The sequence below is a fragment of the Apis mellifera genome, linkage group LG5 (assembly GCF_003254395.2).
Source record: "Apis mellifera strain DH4 linkage group LG5, Amel_HAv3.1, whole genome shotgun sequence".
NCBI lineage: Eukaryota > Metazoa > Arthropoda > Insecta > Hymenoptera > Apidae > Apis > Apis mellifera.
The window spans coordinates 13,418,694-13,439,334 of NC_037642.1; the positions used below are offsets into that span (position 1 = coordinate 13,418,694).

General features: G+C 26.3%; 2 protein-coding genes and 1 long non-coding RNA gene across 6 annotated transcripts; 2 read left to right on the plus strand and 1 right to left on the minus strand.

Moving 5' to 3' along the window:
- Positions 1-3,418: 3,418 nt before the first annotated feature.
- Positions 3,419-13,239, minus strand: LOC411739 (stromal interaction molecule homolog). Of its 3 annotated transcripts, none has more exons than XM_395207.7 (11): positions 12,661-13,239; positions 11,925-12,067; positions 11,725-11,844; positions 11,531-11,643; positions 11,334-11,449; positions 11,097-11,266; positions 10,868-11,011; positions 10,624-10,791; positions 10,258-10,522; positions 9,908-9,982; positions 3,419-4,529 (listed from the first exon to the last, which is right to left on the minus strand). In XM_395207.7, the coding sequence occupies exons 1-11, from the start codon at positions 12,866-12,868 to the stop codon at positions 3,988-3,990; spliced, it is 2,064 nt and encodes a 687-aa protein (XP_395207.4). In that variant the 5' UTR covers positions 12,869-13,239; the 3' UTR covers positions 3,419-3,987. The 3 variants fall into 3 exon arrangements, with proteins under 3 accessions (XP_395207.4, XP_016767778.1, XP_006570264.1); XM_016912289.2 differs by having other exon boundaries at positions 11,925-12,086; positions 12,661-12,782; XM_006570201.3 differs by lacking the exon at positions 3,419-4,529 and adding an exon at positions 8,228-8,762.
- LOC102654528 lies at positions 4,538-6,059 on the plus strand. Its single transcript, XR_001703025.2, has 2 exons — positions 4,538-4,897; positions 4,952-6,059. It is a non-coding gene; the product is annotated as an uncharacterized LOC102654528 (long non-coding RNA).
- On the plus strand, positions 12,738-17,264 carry LOC726103 (protein cramped). Of its 2 annotated transcripts, none has more exons than XM_001121869.5 (10): positions 12,738-12,874; positions 14,073-14,285; positions 14,417-14,680; positions 14,750-14,953; positions 15,037-15,227; positions 15,411-15,905; positions 16,004-16,306; positions 16,381-16,710; positions 16,780-16,890; positions 16,963-17,264. In XM_001121869.5, the coding sequence occupies exons 2-10, from the start codon at positions 14,081-14,083 to the stop codon at positions 17,065-17,067; spliced, it is 2,208 nt and encodes a 735-aa protein (XP_001121869.2). In that variant the 5' UTR covers positions 12,738-12,874; positions 14,073-14,080; the 3' UTR covers positions 17,068-17,264. The 2 variants fall into 2 exon arrangements, with proteins under 2 accessions (XP_001121869.2, XP_026296772.1); XM_026440987.1 differs by lacking the exon at positions 12,738-12,874 and adding an exon at positions 13,870-13,989.
- Positions 17,265-20,641: the final 3,377 nt, after the last annotated feature.

A 20,641-nucleotide genomic window follows, 5' to 3' on the forward strand; every position in this document is an offset into this window, starting at 1 on the left:
TTTCAATTTGCGATCCATTTAATTAATTATCATTGAGATGAGACAAAGAGAAACATTGAGTCGCTTGTAACGTGAAAAGGATATTATTCTTGCATACCATAACTTTTGTACTTGTTTCAGTCTTTAAAATCATCCCTTAAATATTCTCCCCTTCTGTTTGCTTTGAATGTAAAGTTTGTGTACAAAGAAAAATATATATATATATATGTATATAATAAGAAAGGAAGAAACTATTCCATTTTGCATTGCGTTATAGCACACATAGCAGTTACAGGGAAGTATGTGTACGATGGGGGGGGGGGGGAGGAGGAGGGTGATAATAAGTTAATTCTAGTGTGTCCAAAAAAAAAAAAAAAAACAAGTCAAGTTATTCAAGATCATACTCCAAGATACAAATTATCATCACTTTTTCTCCCTTATATTTTCATATATACAATTTTTTTAACATTCTAAAAATAGTAGCAGAGACAATATTTCACTCGTTTTTCCTTCATTTCATTTTCCAACATCGTTCAATAATCTTCTTTCACGTTAATCAGACTTTCTCCATTGTCATAAAAATACAATATATAAAATTTAGAGAAAGCCTGTTTAGATGTTTGGAAATTAAGAAACGATTGATATTGATGACCTTGAATGACTAATATCAGACGGACCATCATTAAAATCTAAATGTCTAAAAAAAAAAAAAAAGAAGTGAAGTACAACAGGTGTCGCAATATAAACGTGAAATTAAAAAAAAGAAAGAAAAAAAAGAAGATCAACGACGTACGATAAACCGTAAAATGCCTTGATTCGAATATGCGAATTAATTCTTAATTTGTATTAAAAAAAAAGGAAAAAAAAAAAAACGCATAAATAATGTCAATACACATTCTCGTGGTATGAGAGCAGAAAAAAAAATCATTTTTTTTTTCTTTTTTTATCTTATTTCTCTTCCTTTCTCAAAAATCTCATCACCTGAGAGTTTCCTTTAAGGTTCCTGAGTTTTATCTTTACCGTTAAATCTAGTAATACTTTCAAACTTCATTGTGTAAAGTCATGTATAGAAAAAACGAATGAAGAAGTCTTAATAATTATTGCTTTTCAATATATATTCTATTTATAAATCTTCACGAACCTCAAAGGAGTAATGTCCTAAATTCATTTTATAGTTAATTGTTTGTTACATCATCCCATAAGTAATTCTAGGAAGGTACAAATGATAAATTGTACTTCCAACAAAATGTCGTCCTTTTCAAAAATGAATAAACCCTGTTGAAATTTTGTTAAGAAAAGAAGAATTATAACAACTCTCTTGTTGAATTATATAATTTTTCTGTTATTTTTCTTTAAAAAAAGAATGAGAATTATGATAATAGAAATCATTATCAATCCCCCAAATCCTTGTTATTTCTATTTTACAAAATAGAAATAATATAAATAATATATACATAAAATCAAAATAATCATGTGTCCTTTTGCTTTAATAAATATTATTACATTAAGAAAAAAAAAAAAAAAAAGAGAGAGATCACATTACTTCTGAGATGACGTATCTCTTATCACATACACATTATCACCTATTTTAGAATACAACTCTGTCCCTTACATATGTAATGCAAAGTTCACCAATAAATTTAATATTCACTTCACTTTAATTATGCGCGACTGAATGGAAATTATTTTATTATGTTATTAAATTTCTAAAAAAAAAAAAAAGAAAATTTTTTTTATAAATATACAATATGCTAACTTGAATAAATACGAATAAAATAATAATAATAACTTTGTGTGAATAAAAGTAACGATTAAAAAAAAAATGCAATTTGCAAAAAACGAAGCAGAGACGAAGAAATGATAAAATTCATGAGATTGAAGTCTCGTGTTAAATGTACGTATAATGTTAAAAAAAAAAAAAAACTAGATGAAGTTTAAAAAAGAAGAAAAAGTTTGAAATGGAAGAGCGTCGTTGATTTATTGCTCGGCCTATGCTTAAAAAAAAAAAAAGTCTAAAAATAAAAATAATAGCGCAAAAAAAGAAAAAAAAAGAAAAGAAAAATAGGAAAAAGATTTACATTTTACTATACAACTATCGACTAATGTCATTGGCGAAAAAAAAAAAAATAAAATAAAATAAAATAAAATAAAAAAAAATAAAAAGCCTTAAACGTATTATTGATTTCGAGTGTTTTTACGCGATAGAAGATATGACTCGAAGGATCTAGGAATGAGCGATCGCTTGTCTTCAATAAAAATCGAAATTGAAATTATAATGCAGGGAATCATGAATTGTAATCACAGATTTCTCGAAAGAAAATTTGTTAAATAATTTTTACACGAAGATTATTGATACACTTAGGCCGAGAAGAGGTCGTCATAGAGAAATGGAAGATTCAAATAATTTTTCATTAAATTAATCTAATTAAATGATAGTCGAAATAAGTTAAAAATGAAAATGCATGAAAGAATGGGAATGGACAAGAAGCGTATCTCCATTGCTTCGAAGAAAAATTATTAGTACAATATACGTCGTTGTATATTTAAAATTAAAATTAAAATTTCAATTTCTTCAATGATATTAACGTCTTCTTTAAACTAATTTTAAAAAATGAAAGAGAAAATTCGTTTCGTTGATTAAAAAAAAAAAGTTTTCGTAACAAATGTTACAAAATTCAGTTAACAAGCGAGAAACCTGGAATCGAGATTCTTTTATCTCGTGGAAATTAATTAAAAGCTGAAAGTTGATTGCATTGATTAAATACATGAAATAAAATGAATAATTAAAAAAAAAGAAAGAAATATGTTACAGGATAAGGTCAATTGAAAAATAAAAAAAAATTAAAAAATAAATATAAAAAAAAAAGAGCTGTCGTTACGCGAAAGCGGAAGCGCAAAATGTGTTAAAGATCGCCCATCCCTGAATCAGAATATTGTCGTGGTTAAAGAATTCGGCATCGCGAATTTAAAAAATCTAACTATCTAAGATAAGGACGTCGCTTGGTGGTGTCTCGTTTGCGAACAAAACGAATATTTGGCAACAAAACGGGAGACACACCGGGGCACCAAAAACATCCTACTCGATAGCACGGTAGAACATCGTTTTTTCTTCATTAAATTACCCATTACGTCTGATTCTCTTTATATTAGTTAATAAAATCATCGACACTATTATAATTAATCATTAGTATATACCGATTCCATTATATCTTTTCACACTATACAATTCTCTTTTTTCTTTTTTATAACAAAGTTTTTTTTTAACATCAATCAACGTTTAAAATAGTTCTCGTGTAGACGCGTAAAGAGCCTTAACGTTAATTATACACGTCAACCGTGCTAGTTATTAGACCAATTAAACGAAATTTCCTAAAGTTTCTAAACTACTACTACTACTACTACTAAGTTTAATTGCACGAATTACATACAAAATATTGCAGAGTTTAAAAATAAATATTTATTTTTCGTATATAATCTCTCAATATATTGATATGAAATTTCGAATGAATCTTTCGATATAAACGTCATCGAAACATGGCTCAACGTCGAACATCGATAATCCAGACCAAAGTGTCGTCGACGATGAATTTCTCCAACGATGTTCTACACGGCTATACGGCTCTGTCTCTCTAATCGCATGTGTATACACGTGATAGATGCATAGTATACATATTATTTACACACGTACCGGCAGGGCGTGATCGCTAATCGATTTACCGACCGGTTCTCGGAGACGAAACTTCTATTTTCTATTTTTTTTTCTTTTCCATTTTTCTTTTTTTTTGTGTATATGTGTGTGTGTGTATGTGTTTTTCTCGTTTTTTTTTCCCCCCCTTTTAAGTGCACGTCGCGGCTCGATAATACCCAATAATAACAATAACTAATCGGATCACGGATAGTGTAATCAGCGTATTAAGTAAGAAACGTTGCACAGATCAATACGGATTAGTATACCGCGTAATATCGTTATTATGTCGCGTTGACTAGGTTCGAGAGGGTTTCCCTTCTTCACCACGTAACCTTTGGCTTGTTCCTCTTGAACGCAAACAGGATTTTGCGGGATCGTTTTTTCGGATCGTCGTTGTCCATGGTGGAGCTCGAATCGGTCGACAATGTTTCGGCATCGTCGCCCGCCGATGTCGCTTGTCCCTCCCTCGAGGCCCCCTTCCTATTATTCGAACATGATTGGCCGCTCGCGGAATTGATGCTCGTTACGCTCGAGGCCGGGACCGTGCACGGGTTCGGGCCAATTCTCTGCTGCCCTCCTCGATCCTGGTTGGACGAATCCAACGAATTCTCCGAGTAGGATGTCTTGGAGAGGAATGATGAGGTAGTTTTGTCCTCGACAGGGAGGAGCATGTTCGTGTCCTGGCTGTAAGAACGAACAATGCCGGATTTCTCCTTATTGGACGATCTGATAGGCTCGTCCGGCGCATCGCCGACCGTGAAATGTACTACGTTGCTCTCTGGCGGCGTTTCTTTTCCCGTCTCGCTGCTCGACGAGTCCGGCGGAACCGACGATTCTTTCCACGTCAAGTTGTCCGCAGTACCTGTTGATACAGAAGATAAAAAAAAAAATCTCAATTATATCATCACTTTAATTTGCAACCAGTGTTTTTTTAAAATAATTTCTTCACTTGTTTCAGAATTTATTCGATTCGATATAAAAATTTATATTTGAATAAATTAATTAAAAAAATTTCGTAAATATCTGTAAATATCGATTGAATTCATCGATTGAATTAAAAATTAATTTGAAGAGGGTTGAAAATTTAAATAAACTAATCTGGTTAATTATTTTAGTAGAACAATAGCAGTGAGAGAAGGTTATTTCGAGAAGAAGCTAGGAAAGAGTGTTAATTTTCAAGAAATATTGATTCAGCAACATATTATATATCATATTATATATTATTATCAGGTATCTATATTAAGGAATATTTTTAATCAAATAAGCTAATGTTTCCGATTTCAGAATAAAACGGTATCAAAGGTCAAATTTCATGCAGAATTCACGAGTTCGTGAAGAGGAAGAAGAGAAACGAAACAACAGAATAGATAATACTTTTTCTTTCTTTTTTTTTTTTTTTTATATTCCATAGTATCGATATAGTATAAATTTTTTTATCTTTATATATATATATATATGTTAATATTCGTAAATCTTGTATTAAAAAACGCAGATAATACGAAATTGATGATGATTTAACGATTAGTAGAATTCACAGAATCTACTTTCGAGAAAAAAATTCTTCCGAACTACGCGTCATATGGATTCTAAGAGAACTTTCTGTGCATGCGATATAAACTATACATATATATATATAGATATATACTTTGCCATAGAGCGCTTTGGTCCCTTGTTTTGATGAAAAAGAACGCGAGAAATCGTCGATAAAACTTTTTCGTTAATTTGATAAAAATTTCTTTCCATATATACCATACACTGTGCCGCTAATTTAAAATAATAATTACGAAGGATACAAGATATTATACAGAGAAAAATATTTTTAATTCTTTTTTGTTTATTTCAACTAGGAGAGAGAGAGAAAAAAATATGTCTTTATATTTTTTTTTCGTTCGAAGAAAATCTTTTTTCAATAACCCGCGGATAACCTTTAGACTCTCGGTTATTTTAACAACAGTATTTGTAAATCTCATTGGTACATTTCTGGCGCGCTTCAAATACACGTTTATATCGACTCCTTCATGCCAGACGCTTAACGTGTGCTTAACGTTATGACAATAAATAGTTTCTAGTTTCTTTTCTTTCTCATTTTATTTTTAATATCGGATCAATAATGCAATAAAGAAACATTATTGCATAACGAAGTTAAATACGGTGTTAAAAGACGATTTAATATTTTAAAATATAGATTTTTATATATGTATATATATACGTGTGTGTGTGTCATAAAGTCATTCGTTTAAGTCTCTAACGCAAAGAAGCTGGTAGTCGATATAGAGAGTAGAACTAAGAATTAAAACTTACAGAAAATTTTTATCAAGGATTAACATATTATCAATCTTAATACGATTAAGATAAAAATTACGGTAATATGTAATTTTAATTCAAGTAAATCGTTTAAAAAAAAAAAAAAAAATGTATACGTATATAATTTAATAAATTCACGACATGTGTATATTTAATTAACAATTGAATAAATAAGATCGAGATAAAAATTTAACGAAGCAAAAAAAAAAAAAAAAAAAGAAAGAAAGAAAATTAAAATTAAAATTACATATTAAAGTTTCGATCGTGTTAAAAACGTTTTGAATATCGTGTATAAACAAATCTCGCGTAGTAGTATCTTCGTATAGCTCTCTAATTGCTTTTGATTTATTAACTACGATCGTATAAATCGTACGCATAATAAAACGTTTGAATGGGGGGACATAATAACGTTGTGTCGTAATTTATCAGACAATGTATCACGAATTGTCCGTTCTTCTTGTGTGGACTACACACGTGTATATACATATACACATGTGTACATACAATTCATTGGTAGTTAATATGCTCGTATATTAATATATATAATAATATATATGGAAGAAAATGAAGAGCCGTTTCCATTGCCGCTCGACTCGCGATTTCGATTTAACAAAGCGAGAACGGTGTTCATATTATCGCATTTTATATAGGGTATGCGAGTATTATGGAACAAAATTTTCGATCGATATATATATATACATAATCTACGCATCTAATTTTAATTGACTCTAATCTTAAACGTGACATGGATCTTCCCAGGAAATAGAATTTCTTTCTTGGCATCATTTATCGTTTAATAAAATCCTAGGAATTAGAAAATATTGCAGACAAGCGATTTTACCTAATGATTTAAAATTACAATCAAAAGATTTCAACGTTCTTCAAGGTTTCCTCCACTTCTTAGAACAATTCCTATTTCCTTAGCGAGAAACAATTTCTTATAATTCTTATTTCGTTATAAACATAGAGAAAATTGAAATTTTTCGATCGTTTAATAACTCGTAATAATTCTTCTTTAAAAAAAAAAAAAAATTCATTATTCGTTCATCGGAAAAAGATTGGAAATAATAATAATATTTTGCGCGTATTAATTGTGATAGAATAAAAGATAAACAAAGTGTTAGAAAATGGTATCTTTTTTTAAATTAAAAAAAAAAAAAAATTCATAGAAACGAGAAGTAACATCTCTGATGGAAAGTATAATCTTGAACAAATAAAATCTTTCATCGTTAAATCAAGTCGATAACATCCCATAAGGCGAAAGATAATCGCGATAGAATTATTACGTGGAAGAAAATATCTAAGTAAATTGCACCTCCAGTGATGTAAACACACGGTCGTCCAATTAAGATCGGATGCTGAGTTCGTCTTTAATTCGAACCTATTAATACGAAACTATGTTGTGCAACGACATTTATTACGAATTTGGCAAAATTGGAAACGTGCTCTTGGTGAAAACGAGAAAAACGCTTTCGCGATTTCTAAAACGAGATAAAAAAAAAAACTAGCAAAGTAATCAGTATAGATAAAAATTATAATCGTCCCTGCGATTTCGTGTTTTTATCTAATTAAATACAATATACAATAAGTGATGAACGATCATGAAAACTTATTAAATATGTAATAATTAAATAATTATCGCGTTTGGCATCTTAATCGCCTTATTCGATATATTGCATATTAAAAACGAACGAACTTGAAAGCTTATTATAACTTAATCACGATGCTCTGAATAATCGGCAAATAATCAAAGTCGTGATCGAGACGAGAATTCATCTAATAATAACAGCAAATTACGCAGATTAATAATTGGATTGGTAGATATTCTGAATTTTATTAAGAAAAAAAACAAGGTTAAAGATAGATTCGCCGATTCTAATATATATTTGAAATTTTCTTTTCTTTGAAAAGACTCAAAGCAAAATAATAAATTATATTTGTTTCCTTGATTATTTGTTAAATTTTGTTTATAGGTTAAATTTTCGTATCATTTTTTTTACACGTATTCCTTATTGAGAAAAAGAGAATTGAAAATTTTTGTTTTTATAAGAATAACACAAATATTATTTTTAAAAATGATATTTATAAAAATTTATCTTTTTTATCACCACCAAATTGGGGCTTTGTTCGTTCGTTTGATACATTATGAAAATTTTAATACAAAAATATGTCATGTTCTTTCTTCAAACTATCATCACATAATTTCTTATTTTATAATTTATACGAATGGGTAGTTGTAAAAAACAACTCAATATCTATAATTATATAGCGATTATACATTGCTCCAGTTATATTTGTATATATAAATGTATGTATTAAAGTTAACAATGAATCAAAAGGTTTGCCATTATTTAAAACTTGACAATCTTGATTAGGAAAAGGGAACATTTTTAATTCAAATCTTCCTTTTTCCTGCACACAAATCCTGATTAGATTTCACTAAAAGATGTGCTGATGCTCTTTCGAATTTATTGTTATGTCAAAGAAAAAGCTTTATAAGCAGCTATTTGACATAATGAACTCTCAATTATAAAGATTTTATTCGTGTCACACATTACTTTAATGTAATATATACTAATAAATATTCATATATTACATATATCAATATGTAATTATTTGACAAATAATAATAATAATAACAATCTCTTAACAACTATAATTTTCTTAAATTTTAAATAAGTGTCCGTACAATGTACAAGATAAATAATATGCATAAAAATATATTAAAAAATTTTAATTATGTAGCTTCATTAATCTTTTTTTGGACCACTAAGTATAGTTTCTTCCATCCCTAGAAGCAAATGATAATATAACATAAACAAATAATAATCTAAGAAATAATAAATATCAAGAAACTTTTGTATTTTCATCATAAAAACAACTCGAGTTGTTAATACAATTATTCAAACATATAAAAAGTATTTATACTTTCATTTTAAGTTATAAATAAATTTTATAAAACTAGAATTAGTTTGGAAAAAAGGCACAAAAAATTGTGTAAGCAATATTGAACAATTTGAGTAAATTTAAAAAAAAAAAACAAAACAACGAATCAACAACATTTACAGCGTAATTTATGCAATAATTTATATAACAGACACAAAACAAGAACATAATCAAACTTAACAATACAAAAATGTTTTAAAATATATATATAATAAATATATATTTTATATATATATATATAAAACGTCAATATTTTTTGAGCAATTTTATGTATTGTAATGTAAATCTCAATTTTCTTATTAATTTTTTTTTATTAAAAATTTTAATTTTTAAAAATATATTTTTTTATATATTTTTACATTTTTCTTAAATATATTTTTTTTCTTTATATAAAATATTAAAATCTTCGTAATGTGTGACATTAACCAGTCGCATTTTACGATTCGTCAACATTATTTTTTTATTTTTTTTATAAAAGAAAAAGAATTTTAAGGCATCACGTGAATTTTTTTAGTGAAAATTTGACTTCAAAATTTTCATTAAGAAATTTTTATAAATTACTTTACAAATTTAATAAAAATCAATTTAAAATTTATAAAGTAATTAAAAAACACTAATAAAAATTTAGAATTCAATTCGAATAAGAGTACATATGACAATTTATTTTTTCGAATACATACGTACGTTATAAAACTAGAATTACTAATTAAGAGACATTAATGTCAATTGAAAAAATTCAAATTATTATTATTAGGAAGACAAACGAGTTAGTAAATTATTAATTTCGAAGACAATGTCCATATCAAATATATATATGTATATATATTAAAAGAGAAGAGAAAGGGGAAAAAAGAAAGACACAAAGAGAAAAACAAAAAGTGAAAAATATTTAGATATGGTAAATGTCATTGTATCAAAGTTACAATATGTACAATATTGAGCATTGTTATTATCAATCTAAATGCTCGTGGAAGTCCGTTTCCAGCTTACCTGCGGCACCACATGATGAAGGTGAATACACTGAGCTTGCTTCGTCGTCTAAATCATCTTGACTACTGAGTCGACCTATAAACATCAATTTATACAATAAATGATGATAGATATTTATATTATTATTACGTTTTATTTATTAAAAATTTATTGAAATTGTATGAGAATTAAAATAATAAACTAAATCAAAATTGTTATACAAAATACTGATAATGTTGCACTTGTGTTAATGTTAATAACAATTATATCAAAATATAAAAATCATTTATGAATTACAAAATACTTCAGATATGTAAATAAATAAATATATATATTAATTAAAAATTTTGATTTCATAAATATATATATACCTCTGAGTCCAAGACCTCGCCCATTGGGTGTCCCTCTATATAAAACAGTTTCTAAATAGCTTAGACCATTATTATTGATTATATTAAAGCCACATAAGAGCTCAATTTGTTTCCAACGATGTACTCTTTCTTGTAATTCAGCGGTGACTTCGTTTAATGCAGTTCTTGCTTCCACTATACTTTTGTCAACTTCATCAATCGATTTTCCATGGGTTGAAACAAATGCTCCTACTAAACTTGATCGTTTTTTTCGTAGTTTTTCACACTAGCAAAGATTTAATAAAATTAATATATATATAATTACATTACACATTTTTAATATATAAAAATATTTTACTTAATTACAAAAAAAAATGCATTACTTACTGCTTCTCGCGCTTGTTGCAATTGTTTTTCGGCACTTATTTTTTTCTTTGTATATGCCTTATTTTCAATTTCATGAGTTAATTGTAGCCAATGTTGCAATCCAGGAGGAGGAGACCAACATCTGTCTTCAAGTTCACCCTCTGCACGTTGCAATTCAACTTTTAACATCTGTCGAGTAGAAATTAATTACATCTTGAAAAAAACATTTAATATAAAATATAAGAATATAAAGAAAAATATTTACTTCAATTTCTGCTTTTAATTGAGAAACTTCAAGATCCGAATAAGAAGCATGTAATCCTACACTTTCATCTTGTAAACGTTTTTCTAAATTCTGTTTTTCGGTAGTTACACTTTCTTGTTCCATTCGTGCTCTTTCCAATTCTTTCTGTAAAAAAACCATAAATTATAATATTAACAAAGTTAAATATAAAATTATCAAATATTGGTAAGATAGAAATAAAATAACATACTTGCAAGTCTTCCAATGCTAATTCTGCTTTATGCAAACTCTCCATATCTTTCATCATTCTGTGAAGATGTTTTTGTGAATTTTTCTTCTGCTGATATGCATACCAGCAACCAATAAGCGCGCCAAATAATAATGTTATTAATATCAAATCTTTCACACTATGTCCAGTATCTACAACAAAGTATTAAATAATTAGTTAAAGAATCTATTAATGAAAGATATTTTAAGAATTATTTACCCTTTGGCGGTCCAAAAAGAACTACATCCATAGCTTTTAAGGCAATTTTTTGTTTATGAATGGGATCCTTGATGCCTAATACATTAGTCAAATAATGCATATTGTTCACAGCTAATCTGAAAAAAAATCAAGATATATTTTCATATAAAAAATTTTTGTATGATATGAAAATGATATATTATTTTATAAAAAGTCACCTTGGAAGTGTAGCACCAGTTACACGGTGTTGTATAAAAGTAGGAACATATTGTGGAAGATCTACATTAGAAGATAACCATTCTGATGTTTGTTCTATAGTCCAATTATGAACCTGTAAAAGAAAAAAAAAATATATAAAAATGATAAAATATCAAAAGAATTTAAAATATTAAAAGAGCATATTAGATAATACCTCTGATCTTAACCAGGCTTCCCAAAGTTCTCGAACACTAATATGCATATCATCATTATGATGAAAAGCCCTTTGTCTTCTTTCATATCCAGCTTCATATTGTAATTCTTCTCTTAAAAACTAAAAAGATTTTATTTTCTTATGAAAAAAAATTTTTTTTTTAATTACATTAAATAAATTATAAATAGAAATTTATTTACATCATCTGACTCCGATAGGTCCACATTTCCATTGGCATCATCATCTAGTTGACTATGGAGTGACTTGATAGCTTCCAAACCTAGTCGATCATGAGAAGCCATTGTTGTAAGACAAGCTAGGTCATCGTTACAAGTATCAGAACCTGTAATAAATTAAACAGCCTACGTTTGATTGTATGTGTTTATGATTATATGTAATTTGTTATACAGGTGCCATTTTTTATAGAATTATGTTTGTACCTGTTAAACATGTTTAAGAAGCTTTTCATTCAATTATTAATACAAAAATTGTGAAAAAGTCTTGTTAATTTAGACATTAAATAAATCTGCATAATGATATATTGTTATTAAATGAAAATATAAATTATCTTTAAAAAAAAAATGATTAGATCATTTATGAAATTTATCTTTTTTAACATGAATTTTTATCATAAACACATTTTTATCTATTTTGTAACTAATAATAATACCAAATTAAAAGAAAACTTTAAATTTTTCTTTTTAAGCTTCGTGAATATCTTCACACAAAATGATAATGCAAATCAAACCCAACTTCTTCCTACAAATTAAATACATGCTCCATAAAAAATTTATATATACATATAAAAAATTTAAATACAGAATTAATAAAACAAACAAAACGATTAATTAAAAAACACAATAAACACAATAATATAAATTAAATAATACTTTTAGACAACGATTAAAACATTAATAAAAAGAGGAGAAAATTTACCAGCTTCGTGAGCCACAGCTTGTGCCAGTCCATCTGTGAGTGTGGCGGAGAATGCTGTGACTTTGGAATGTGAACTTCCAGTGGAGCCAGACTGAAAGTTCGAACTCGCATCAAGGGCCCCGCCGCTAGCATCTACTGTGTTGCAACACCAATACAAGAAATGCAATCCGAACAGTACAATCACATTAGTAATCACGGATGATCGCATTTTAAGGTTAGTTACACCTTGTCACTGACACCTCGCGCCCCCCTTGCGCAGTTGCTACAAGTCAAATAAAACCGAATACTCTTGGCCCGTTGTCACCTTTGACGTAGACCCGCAATAGTGAATATATCCAAGGTTACAATTATCAAAACCGGGATGGCAATGCAATTTGACGAGTGCATAACACGCGTGATCGATTATGATATTAGCAGCTCTGCAACCGAGTAACACACCATCGTTATTAACCCCATCAAGGCGTCGGTCAATGTCCGAAATCTCTTTTTAAAATAAATCGATTGATTTATTAATTAAGTACACTCCGCTCTTCTGCTGTGTGTCGAGTTTTCCTATCAAGGCCACCGTCCATGAACAATATTGTGAAAAATTATTAATTTAGATCGGAAACAACAATATATTTTTCTATATGTAAAAAACAAAAAATTCAATTGGCCCCTTGTATGGTTATTCGTATGATTTTATTGGCTTAGCGTTGCAGTTGCACAGTAAACTATTACTAGCGCCAGTGTAGCGCGAAAATTATTTGTAAAATGTCTTCTTGCTGAGTGAAGTAATGATATGATACAACTGTTTGATATTTTGGAAAGAATTTTACAAATATGTTAATTAATTATTCTGATAATTATTTTAATTAAGTGGATAATTTTATAATATGTATCTGCTTATAAAAAAATTGCTTATCATTTTTTAATTTCTAGATTTTATTTTAAACAGATACATATTCGATCTGCTCGAAAACACGCTCAGAATTGTATAATCTGTAAGAACGCACAGTACGAGTATCTATCATGTTTTGGAATTCAACATCATTAAATTTTCATAATTACGTAATTTTTCGATTACGTTGTATTTATATTTATATATAAATTAGATTCTTTTGGATCATTAATGAGTATTAGCTTTGAAAAAGCTTGTGTTCATAATTGTGTGTACATATGAATGTAATTACGTTTTAACGCAGCAATAAATTACTGCTACGTTTGTTTCCGAAATCTAATTATGTTAAAACGAATTTTTATACAATTTCTTGATTGAATTATGATATTAATGCTACAAGTTATAATACAAATATTTTTCATCATAAATTAACAATGTTGTTGATCAAAGTAATACATGTTTTAATATGTTATAAAATTCGAAACATCTAAGGATTTGAAATTGTTGAGATCGCTTTATATTTTTTGTGAAGACATTAGAATGGAAAATAATACAAAAAACGAAGATTGTGAAATTCAGGGAATCAATTCAATTACCAAAAAGGAAGAAGTTTCATCCCAAAATGTACAAAACTGTTCGGAAACGAAAGTATCCACGGATTCCAAGAATACTCAAGTTCGTGTCGTTCGTGGAACTAAAAAAATGAAATTAGATGTTTGTGATAGTAATAATTTAGAAAAGAAAGGTTTGTATTTGTACTATTAATTGATATATATATATTAATCAAAAAAATTCAATAAAATGGATAATGAAATAATTTCTTAATTAAATTTTATTTGATTATAATTATAAGAAATTGCTTATATCTATGTTTAGATTCCAAGGATGAAGAAAATAATACAGAAGTAAAAGTAAGATCTCTAAAAAGATCTTGTGAATTATGGTCCATGGAAGATAAAAATACTTTTTTCAAAGCATTGAACGAATATGGAAAAGACTTTGATGCTTTGCAAAGTTATTTTTTAAATCAAGGAAAGAAAAAAGGTTTGCCAGATGTTGCAATAAAAAATAAGGAACAAATAAGACATTTTTATTATAGAACTTGGTTAAAAATATCAAAACATTTAAAATTTTCAGAAGGTAATTAATTAATAAACTGCCATAATTTAATTTTTATTTAATAAATGTTTTATTAATGTTTAATTTCAGATGTGAAAAAAACTTCACAAGAATTATATGGATTAATTAATTATGGTGAACTTAGAAGAAAGTTACCACGAATATATGAAAAAGTACATTTAAAACTAAATGAACTTGTTTATTGGGGTTCAACACAAGTTAGACTCAGAGGAAAAACTATGAGAATTAAAACACCTATATGTAGAGCATTAAGAAAATTGAATCAATTGGAAGGTATTCTTATAATTAAAACTTTATAATAATTCAAGAAATATTTAATATTATAATGTTAAATAAATATAATGTTAAATTCATAGATTGGCAAGAAGAAATTAAACTTCCTTCTAGAATAACAATTGAATTAAGACCTCGTAATAATATGGCATGGTGGCAAGTACAAGCATCATCAATGAATCCAAGAATACGCACTTTATTGCCTATACAAAGACGTTTGTCAAGTTTATTAATATTTTTACAACAAAAATGGAGACCTGCAAAATATAATACAGTATCCTTTTCATAATCAAGATTGTTAATATAAGTTATAATTAATAATTAATAATAATTAATAATTAATATAAATTATTTATATTATATATATAATTATAATTAATTATAAATAATTATTAAATATAAAAGTATCCTATAATAAAAATATCTAATATAAAAAAATCCTATACATATAACATAGTTCCCTAATGTAGAAAATGCTATTACTAACGAAATGAAAGATACTCGATTGTTACGAGTGGCACCACCTGAAGGAAGTAAAATTGCATTACCAATGGTCAATCTTGGAGAATATCTCACTAGTAATAGTGTTAGTTTAAATTCTTATGAAAAACGTTTAGGTCTGAAAAGTTCCAGAATGGATATGTTAGGATCTGTACAATATTTAAAAGGTGTTGGAAAAAAAGGAATCAAGAAGAATAAAATGGATAAAAAATGTATGAATCGTATAGAGGATAATTGTATCATGCCAGATAATAATAGTGATATAGATGTGATAGAATCTGGTAGTAATGTTTCGGAAAAACCATCGACTGTTAATAATTCCGAAACCTCTAGTCTAGAACAACAAACAGAATTTAATGGATTTCCGGGCAGAGAAACTATTGAAAGAATTCGTAAAGGATGGAATATTGAAGAAGCAAACACTATTACTGTAGGAGATCTTTTTTTAATGGTATACATTTTATTTAAATCTATGTTGAATAAAAGTTTAAAATTACTAGAACTTTATTCATCAGAAACGCATCATTTCTAATTTTCTAAGTCTTCTAGTTTGGTCGCGAATCAAAAGTAACATTGGAATATTGGTGGGATTGGAATCATCGAGAACACATTGGAGAATCTACATCAACAAGTTTACACAACGACAATCTATGTCTTACTTTACAAAAATTATTATCTATAGCAAAACATAGATATGGCACAAGTAAAGTATATGATAATACTTCTGGGAGTAACGAAACTGTGATCTCCTCTCGAATTCTTTCGACAAAAGAATCGACTTTCAGAAGACCTTTAATTCCACAAACTTATCACAAAATTGGAACTCCAGATGCATTCAAAACACAGTTAGATGTTCGTTTTGATTTTGTATTTTTTTTTTTAAATTAAATATTGATTTATAAAATAATTTTATTTTTGAAATACAGAAGTTTAAGACACGTTTTAGTAAACGAGGCAGAACTGTGAGGCAAAAAAGCCTTATTGTACAAAGGGTTTTGCCTATCATATCTACACCAAATAATTCATCAGAAGATGTAATATCTAATCCTCAAGAAGAAAATAAAATAAATGATTCTTCTATGAATATTAATGATCATCAAAATGAAAAATCGTCATCTATAATTATAAATGAATCACAAGTGAAAAATTTATTGGATGAACTTGAAGTGGCAAGAGACTCAAAACCTACAAATTCCATTATAACAAGTGCTACACAAATACTTAAAGAGGGAGAACATCAATGGTTGAATAGCGAGGTAAATTTTTTTTTTTTAAAAGAGTATGAAACAAACAAAATATTTTTAACAACTAATATTAAATTCCAGGTAGCAGATTTTTCATTAAGTAGCTTTCTAGGTCAACTAGAATCTCCTATGAAGATTTCACAAAGAATTCAGAATGAAGACAATATAGAAGATAATCGTCCATCATCCGATGTAAATATTGATAATGAAATTAATAAAATTAAATATATTACATATTAATTAATAAAAAATTATATATTACAGGTTGTTTCACATATGCAGTGCCTGATGGGAGAAAATAGTGTTGATTATATGGCAAAATTTGCAAATCTTGCATCACAAATTGCATCGGATGATAATAAAAAATAAAAATATAAATAATTGATTAGTTTTGTACAAATTTTAACGAAATATCTATTTTAAATCATGCAAATTGAATGATGTTTTATAGTTAGAGTATGCAATGATATTTAGATTGACTAATTTATCTCTTTGATATTGACTTTCATAGTTGACTGTAATAATAATTCTAATATTGATAATAATAATGATAAATGAAAAATAAAGTAATTTATACATATATATAAAATCATTACAAATTTATTTGTTCATTATTAATAATTTGTAAAATATATCATACATATTTAATTATATATAATATTTTGTTATTAAATAGTTTGTTATGTTATTTTTATTAATATATTATTAATATTATTTTAAATAATCATATTTTTTCTAAGGAACACAAAATTAATTTTTATACTAACTATATCTTAACTTCTTAATCTTGTATCAATCATTCATGAATGCTCATAAATATTTCATCCTACGTTTGATGGTATAAAGATTTATTGAAAACTGTACAAATGCGGGAGGAATACGTTTATAAATAAAATATTTAGCATCCTTGTTTAACCTATAGATGACGCGACATTTGTTTATGGAATCATTTAGGCAAGTTCTCGTATATAAAATTCTCAGTATTGCGTTGCAATCTCATGTAACTAATTACGCGTGTTGAAAGAAAAAATAACGAATTCCCAGTCTACAATTCCTTTTACCGAGAGAAACGATAAAATTCAATTATTTCAACAAATCCCATTAATATGATTATTATTAAATATATATTGAATGTAAAAAAAAAATACAATTACATATTATTAGAATTTGTTTACTATTACTTATTATTGAATAATTATTGAATAATATATTTTTTAAATGAATAATTTTAAATTAATTTTTCGATTAAAAGATATTTTAAGATCAAAATAATTTTCAAGAATATTATGACTTCTAGTGCTAGTATTAAGAAGCTATATATATCGAAAACTATTTTAGCAAAAAAGATTTTTATCTGATGATAATCAAGAAAATAATGATCATTATATAATTAAAAACTAAAATTATGACGATATTCTATAAAAAAAAACTTTAAGTCTTTTAATTGATATATTTGAATACCAAAAAAAAATTCAAATTAAAAATCGAATTGAACATCGATTAAAATAGTAATCTTTAATTAAATTAAATGCTTAAGAAAATTGTAAATGCCTCGAATGTAATAGGAATGATAATGAACGGAACATCCCGAGGATATTCGTATTCTTAGAAACTAAGCTTGCAGTCTTTTCGATGGCGCATTGCGAAATAGATATTGTGAATGATTCATAGTACCCGCGTCCACGTGATCTTATGCGCACGCACCTATCAAGTATTTGTTATTTACAGATGTGATTTCTCTCGTATGTAAGCACCTTTTAAGTATATTTAAGAATGAACTGGTTCTACTTGTTATCATAAGAGATAAATTATTAATAATATACTTTCTTTACAGAAAAAGAATAATACTTATAATTTATTTTTATATATTATATATAAATATTATAAATACATGTTTGTATTTATTTTAATATAGTAAGTACAATTGATATATCAAGAAAGTTTAATTTAGAAATTTATAATTTGAATTTTTTTTCTAATGCGCATATTTTTTATTTAGTTAATTATTAATTATGTTAATTAAGAATTTTCGATTTTCATCAATATTAAAATTATGAATCTGTTTAACACTTTGAAATGACCTTTCTTGTTTCGAAACGCATATAATTACGCAGAAGTTCAATTATGTTTACACATAAAATATTATTACTATATTTAAAAAAAAAAAAAAAAAGAGTAGGAAGAAACTTTTCATTCTTAATTTCCTTTATTTCTTTCATTGTATCTACGTCTGTAAACCGATTACAATTATCATTGATATATGCATGTATATATATTTTGTTTACGAAATTTATTCTATTTATTAAATATTAATTTGCATTTCCATGAATTACAGAAATTACGTTTATATAAAAAAATGTATAAAGGATTTCAATTTTTCTCATAGAACAATGTCAACATGTTTTATAAATAAAAATAATAAAATATATTTCGTAAGTATCGAATAATAAAAAATTACTTTAAAAATTTATAAAAAAAATACAAAATTACATTGAAGAAAAATGAATTTATCATAAATTGTACAAATTTATGATCGGTATTGCACAAAAATTCTTTTTATTTATTTATTAACTTTAAACACGTATTAATTTTTATTCATTAAATTTTTTTCATCAAAATTTTTTACCCATATTTGCAGATATATAACGCTTTAATGAATAAATATATTAAATGAAACGTCAATTCATTATTTCATATTTTTGTCGTAAATCTTTCATGAATTATGAATTTTTTTTTATTTTTATTCAAAAAATATATGTATGCTAACATTGCCTTGTAAAAAAATTGAGATATTATGCATATAATATGTTCATATTGAATAAAATTCATTCGAAAGTTGACAATATTCTTACATGGAACAAAAAAGCATTAATATGAATGTAATTATAACGTTTAATTATATATTTCTTTCGTATAATAATAAACAAATTAATATTCTATTAAAAAAACTATAATTTTAAAAAATATATATAGAATTGAAATCTCTGAAAATTTGGTATCTACAAAAAAATTATTCTTGACAATATTTTTCTATCTAACAGTAAATAACAGAGATATTTAAAGTTATTGAAACAAGTTTTGCAAGTACTTGTTCGTACTTCTATGCATACAAATACTTATTTCTATATATTAAAAATTTCTGCATTAAAATTATTCAATTGATTTTAATACAAAAGCATACAAATAATTTATAGTTGAAATCAATGATTAAGAAATAAAATAAATCGAGATACGTGAAAAATTTTATTCAAAAAAAAATTGATCAAAAATGCTTTGAAATGGACAATCATTATCCATACTTTCTTCATTTCAATAATTGCATAGGAAATATTTATTATAACCTATATTAGCACTGATAAGAATATTTATCAAAAATAAAAATTTTAAAAATGATTTTTATAATATTAGGCGATTTCAAGAAAATCAAAGTAAATTAAAAATGTAAATACTGTATTATTCTCAATACTATTGACAATATTTTTAATATTGTTGATTGTATGTAATTTCTATATAATATTAGAAAAATGTATAAAATAAATAATTCTATAAAACTTCAATCAATTTATTGTACTTGGATATTTAAATATTAACATTTTAATTTGATTTAATTATAGTTTTTATAGAAAATTATTATAAAATATTTTATTAATTTTAAAAGATATAAACATTTATATTTTAAAGTTAATTAAAAATATAGTGAAAAAGTAATTAATAATTATATAATTAAATGTTTGTGCATCTATATTCAACAAGGAAATTCCAACTGTTATTTTAGTTTAACTTATCTCAATTTTTATTAGATAGCTATGATTCATTCTACGTATAAACAGAACCCCAATCCAAAAAAATAAAATAAATAGCAAACCAGAAGATAGTGTAAAAATGATTTAAGAATTTTTTTATTTTCTTAATTCAGTAAAAAAAATAAACGAATTTAAGATGG